The sequence below is a fragment of the Scleropages formosus genome, chromosome 23 (genome assembly GCF_900964775.1).
Source record: "Scleropages formosus chromosome 23, fSclFor1.1, whole genome shotgun sequence".
NCBI classification, from domain to species: Eukaryota; Metazoa; Chordata; class Actinopteri; order Osteoglossiformes; family Osteoglossidae; genus Scleropages; species Scleropages formosus.
In genome coordinates this window covers 10,466,124-10,472,123 of record NC_041828.1, presented here as the reverse complement: position 1 = coordinate 10,472,123, position 6,000 = coordinate 10,466,124, and the positions used below count along the sequence as shown (strand labels likewise).

At 45.8% G+C, this 6,000-nt stretch overlaps 1 protein-coding gene across 4 annotated transcripts in view; it reads right to left on the bottom strand.

The window, feature by feature from the left end:
• Positions 1–1,852: 1,852 nt before the first annotated feature.
• The window catches only part of znf516 (zinc finger protein 516), a 43,091-nt gene continuing 38,943 nt past the window's right edge, over positions 1,853–6,000 (bottom strand). For all 4 annotated transcript variants that reach the window (XM_018750286.2, XM_029248187.1, XM_018750287.2 and 1 more), the window contains one exon: positions 1,853–3,008. In XM_018750286.2, coding sequence (XP_018605802.2) covers positions 2,803–3,008 — 206 coding nt within the window. In that variant the 3' untranslated portion in view covers positions 1,853–2,802. The remainder of the gene's footprint in view (positions 3,009–6,000) is intronic.

Genomic DNA, 6,000 nt, shown 5'->3' with positions numbered 1-6,000 from the left:
TAAACAAGTTTCAGAGGTAACGCTTCTGTTTCAGACATGGAACTGATGCCAGATAGAATAAATTTACTTTAAAAATGTTGTCAACTGGGATTTTGTAAAAATCTGTGCTAAGAACAGATTACCTCGGTCATTCAAATATTTTCATTATGTGTACGTGACATGCTCGTGTTAATCACAGTTTCCTTTATGAAGATGTTAACTGATTTGGATTACTAAAATATGTATACATTAATAGTTTTAGTTGTATATCAAAATTAAATACACTTTAAGCTGTAGCAAACTTCAAAATGTTTAATAGTTTACTTAATTTGAAGTCATTTTAATTGCTCCACTTTACAAAGTGAACTTAGTATGTTAAGTAGCTATAAACTACTCGGTTTAAAAAAACTTTAAGTGTCGATTCAATGTAAAAACGGAGTTCATTATGAACTTATTTTGATATACATGGGGCTGAAATTACAAAAAAAGAATTATTCAGAATTATATTCTTCGTAACATTTGATTTACGAGGCCAGCACTTGTCATCTGCTGGAGAGAAATTAATCCACTTGTGAATTTGTAATCTACTGTTTACAAATCACTTGCCATCAATAACGTTTCCCTTCAAACACCAGGAATTTCTGAACCAAAACCACAACTGTATTAAAAGCTGGAACCTCATCAGTGGTTCCTCTGGAAACTCAACTAGTAGCTAAGCGGTTACTATGGTAGTAGCCAGGTAGCAGCTAATTCTCATTTTCTAAATTGTCTTCTTATAGTCTATTTAATAACACTAAATTATTCACAAAGAAATCACAAAATTATGTATCACTTCTCTGAAAAATTCTCTAATTATCAATATAAACTTAAACATAACTTTTCATTTAAAAAAAAAAAACCCTTGGTTCAAAGCAAAAAAGTCTGTTTAATTTTATGTATAAATTGCCAAAACCTAACATTGTTACGTTTTTTTTTTTTTCTTTTTTTTGTTTCCATTGATCCACCAGCAGGCTGATTAAGTGGGAAACACCGCTGCCAAAACCAAATAAAAGCAGTTTTCATATTTGTTACTACCTTGTTTTTCTTCTTTTTTATTTTTATCTTGAAGAAAAAAAACATATGAAGGACCGGCTAATAGTAATGTACTAAAAAAGTCAACCTTATTGAAATTCTGAATTCCACATTGCAGTAACTTCACTTGCAAATTCCGTAAACTTCTACCTATGGATGTATACTTTCTTTATGGCTGGTTCTACAAGAAGACAACATTTAAAATCACACGTTCAACTCCAATGGCAATCAAACAAAATTTTAAGAAAATTAAGGGGGAAAAATAAAAGATGAGCAATAAAATATTCTTACACATCTGAACTTTTTTTTTCACTGCAACAGATTAAAGCACCCCTCCCCCCCAAACAAAAAAGAAAGAAACAATAAATAATAAGCAAGTCAAAGCACTAAGTGCACCGTAGTCTACCAAGAACTTCATTTGGTGTGTGATGCTGTAAAGGGTTTGATTAGAGAGAAGGAGGAGAGCCCTTCTCTTCACATGCTTAAAAGTCACATGTATGTGGTACGTCATACAGAAGAGTTACAGTCACAATTAAGGTAACATCTGTACAGTAACATTAGTAAAACTGCTGTATCAGCTCATACTACACTGGTAGGCAATACAAAGCTGTTTCAAGTACAGTACATTACATCCATCAGAAAGACACATATGTATTCCATCATACATATATGCACATAACAATCATTCCAAGAAGGAATGATTCTGCCAGTATTGTACATGTACAATCTAACAACGACTTATATTCTTAAAATTCTAGTTTCGTATTTTTTTTTTTTTTTTTTTAGAAAACATAGCTGAGTTTATAAAATTCTTGCATTGGTGTTATAAAAATCAATTCCTCTTGCTACCAGGCAGCATTTTTGTCTACAGTGCAATACCTTAAAAAGCTGGGACGCGATATCAGCCAACAGCATCAGGTCCAGGTTCACAGCCCAATAAATATCCCTGGAGAGGCCAGATCATTGCATATTCACAATGGCTTTCAGTCCTGGGGGGGGTCTGGGTGAAAGCTACATTTACCAAAAAACATATCGTTACACTCCAGTAGATTCGGAACAGGAGGGAGAAAGAAAACACAACGGTATCAGTAGAGGTGAGGTTGCCAGGTAGAGACACAAACTCATTCAAGTATAGCATGGTAAGTGTTACTGTCCTCCCCAACTTGAACAAGTGCAGCTGCCAGCAAAACAACCGCACTCTTCCGCTTCCGCTCCGCAATAGTATCTCGCCGGTACCGCTGGTACCGCAGCGCTCTGCCTTTGGAATTCGGCCCTGTCCGAGTCCTGAGTAAGGAGACGTCACGTCTTTCGCGTACGCTGCGTCTGACGCCCGACCGCACCGCTTCAGCCGCTGCGCTTCAACATCCAGAAAGCCGCCTGAGCAAAGCGGTTTTAAGGAACCAAGACACAACGCAAAAAGGGATCGAACGGTCTTTGCTTCTCCGCGCCCCGCGTGGTCCGATGGCGTCCGGACTTGGTACCGCCCCTGAGGGCGCGGCGGAGGGGCCTCGGCTTTCCGGACGACTGCCACCGGCCTCGTACCCTTACGGCGCGTCTCAGGTCAGATTGCCGTGAGAGAAAGGGGACGAACGTGGGGAGGAGTGCAGTAAACAGTCGGTTGCCCAATATCGCTAGACTGTATGACCCAGTAACAGTGCAGTGTGTAATTTTTCTGGGCTCAGAGGAAGGAGCCAGACTGGCGTCCCCCGTCCCGTTCCCGGAGGCTTCGGCGCAGAGGCGGGGGGCCATCTCTCAGTCCAGCACGGTGGTCTCGGGCACCGAGCGATCCTGGATCGGGTCCTCCAGGGCGTGTTCCGCAGGCTGGCCGGGCGGGCGGGGCCTGCCCTGCTGAAGCCCCCCTTCAAAAGCCAGGCGGTGCACGCACTGGACGTGAGTCTTCAGGTTGCCCTTCTGGGAGGAGCTGTACGGGCAGTGCTGGCACCGGAACGGCCGTTCTCCTACAGGGCGCAGGACACACGAGAACACACGGAGGTCAGACGGCACACGCTCCACATGCTGGAGTGTCATGTTTTACGGTTCTTTTTTTTTCAGGAGCGGTGCGGGAGGGAGGGAGTCAGGAACCGGGGGTGCGAGGGAGGGGCCGCGACCGTGACGGACAGGATGCCGACGGACCATATGGGGACAGCGAGCTGCTCTGCCCTGGGGAGGGTCAAGGCCAGGCTTTCACGCTCTCAGCTGCTTGGACAAACCAAACTGCGAACGGGACACGTCCTCCCGGTGACGGAAACAAGGTGGCGCGACCTTCGTTTCCTGCCCGTCGGTCCATCAGTCATTCCGCCTGACGCGTTTGCAAATCGGAACAAACGGAGCGACGCAACACACGCGTGCTATGGCTTCCTGTCCGTACTTCGAAAATCTTCTCCTCATAACTTCTAAAACCCCCGTGATCACCTGTTCAGATGTTTATTTTTCTCCCAGACAGGTACCTTTTCTCCGAGCCACTGTGAGGAACCAAACGTGGTTAAGGAAGCAGGGAGACGTCGCAAAGCCCCCATCCTACACTCTATTTTGTCATCAGGAGCGCTGACTGCTTTTGATTAAGCAGCGCCTGGAAATCCATCACGCACCTGAACAAAACAAATGAGACTGCCGGCTAATTGCACCTAATTATTGTTTTGAGAAATAAATTAATTACTGACAAGTCACTAACTGTCAGGAAGCAGCCTGAAAATAATTGCATCATCATCTATCACTGGGAAAATAAAAGTTCAAAAGACCCAATTAATTAATCACGTTAATTTCACGGGGGATCCCGGAGCAGGCGGCTCGCCTGCAGTTTGTCATCGACCAAGACTTCCCCTCTCCAACTTCCTGCGGAAAAAGCAGAGCTTCGCAAAGCAAGAACGCGTTGCACTAATCGAAAGGTTATTGTCGCCAAGGAACAGCCCCGTCGATACGCTTAATTTGGCCTTTCTCCTGTTTCCCAATCCATCATTTGCAGCGCCCAGTGAACATAAAGGTCCAATCAAATAAGCCGGTCCATCATCAGTATGCATGTCTGAGTGTTTCAACGTGTTTATGTACTCGGAAAAAACTTGGGTTCGAATCCCAGCGTGAAAGCCCTGGGTTCGAATCCCAGCGTGAAAGCCCTGGGTTCGAATCTCAGCGCTCCTGCTGCGGTTCCCTAAATCAAGGACCTTACCCTGAATTAACACAGTTGAATACCCTGCTGCTTAAATATGTGACGGCAAAAGGCTTCTTGGACAAAGACTTCAGGTACATAATAACTAGAGCGATAATTTTCCCTTCTGTTTCAAAGAAGGGATGAGGGATGACAGACGACTCGAACGTTTTTAGAGTGGGTTCCTCTCTGAGCGAGATCCCAGGGAAGAGATGAGTTCAGAAGCGTGCAGTGGACATAGTAGGGACTATGAATCCAAAGGACGGTGTGAAACACCCCCCCCCCCCCCAAGAGATATCCCCGTCCCCCAGTCTTACTGGCCACTTCGGACAGCTCGCCAGCACGGTTTCCGGAAAACTCGCGGCGTAAAGGAAAGAAGCGAACAATGACACACGTGTGAGCTGCGGGGAGGAACGTCTGCGCTGTAATTACAGCCATTAAGGCAGCGACCCTTGAAGACTGAGGAAACTTAAAAATAAAACACGAGCCGTTTTCTCAAAGCACAAACGGAAAAATAACGACATTAAACAAAACCGCGGGTATTTTAGGCCTTACATACCACCGTGGTGTCTGAAATATAACTTTGCGCCAATTTCATTAGTAATGTGGAATAAAAACGTTTTTTTTCTATCATTCCCCTGCCATTAAAACACAAGTTGCACTTTTGCTCAGTCTCAGCTCTCGGCCCCAACGACCTTACGCTCGTCCGAATCAGTCGTTTTCGGGGGAAAGCGACGACTGGGGAGGTAACGGGGCAGTTTTTGGATTCGTGAGCAGACAGCATTCCATCCATTCCTTCGTCCGTTAGTAATTCCTGCGTGCCTAGTGCAGGGTTGCGTGGTCTAGAGCCTATCCTGGAGGCACAGGGCATGAGACAGGACTCTGGATAAGATGCCAGTCCACTGTGGGAGAATCACACTCTCTCATTCACTCACAGTCATACATTAAAGGCACTTTGGAGTCACCAGCTCACCTGAAACACATGCCTTTGACTGCGGGAGGAAACCAGAGCCCCCAGAGGAAAGCCACGAAAACACAGGGAGGACAGGCAAATGCCACCCAGACTGAGCTGGATTCAAACCCAGAGACCAAACCCAAAGACTAGGAGCTGTGAGGCACCAGCACTACCCGCTGAGCCACCAGGACACCCGTAAGACAGCGTTCTTCATCTAAATTCCCCACACACTGATAAATAAGAATGTAGAAAATGTGTCGAGGGTTAGAACTCCAGCAAATTCTAACGTAGGAACCGTGAAGGACGCAAAGGACTCGATCGGGGCCTTCCGTGTAACTGGCGTGAACTCCAGTACCTTCGAGTCCATTAGACTCAAATAGCACGGTGGGAACAGGGGACGGGGACGGGGACAGGGGGGCTTGTTAAGACCTACCACTTCCAGTTGGAGAGCATTATCTGAGACCATTACAGATTACCGTCACCGCTTGGAAAAAAAGGGAAGGAGCAGCTTGCGGACTGAAACCACCAATTGAATATGACACGTACAGTTAGAGTGTATGCTAATGGAGGCCCGGGGCCCATGGCCTTTTTTAATTTGGACATTTATGCTGAAGAAAGCAATCACTGACAACATTAATTATAACTATGTGTGCAGTGGTGGCGGGAGGGGAGGGGGGGCTCTGTCCTTGCGTTACATACCATTTGGTCCTGTCTCTTCACATCACGGCAGCTTCCGCATTCAACATTCACACGTTGAATAAAGAAGTTACTTATCGCTCTGTCTCCCGCAATAAGGGTGAGCCGTCGTGACGGAGAGAGTGCGTGTAGCGCCCGTTCCGCCGGACCAGCGGCC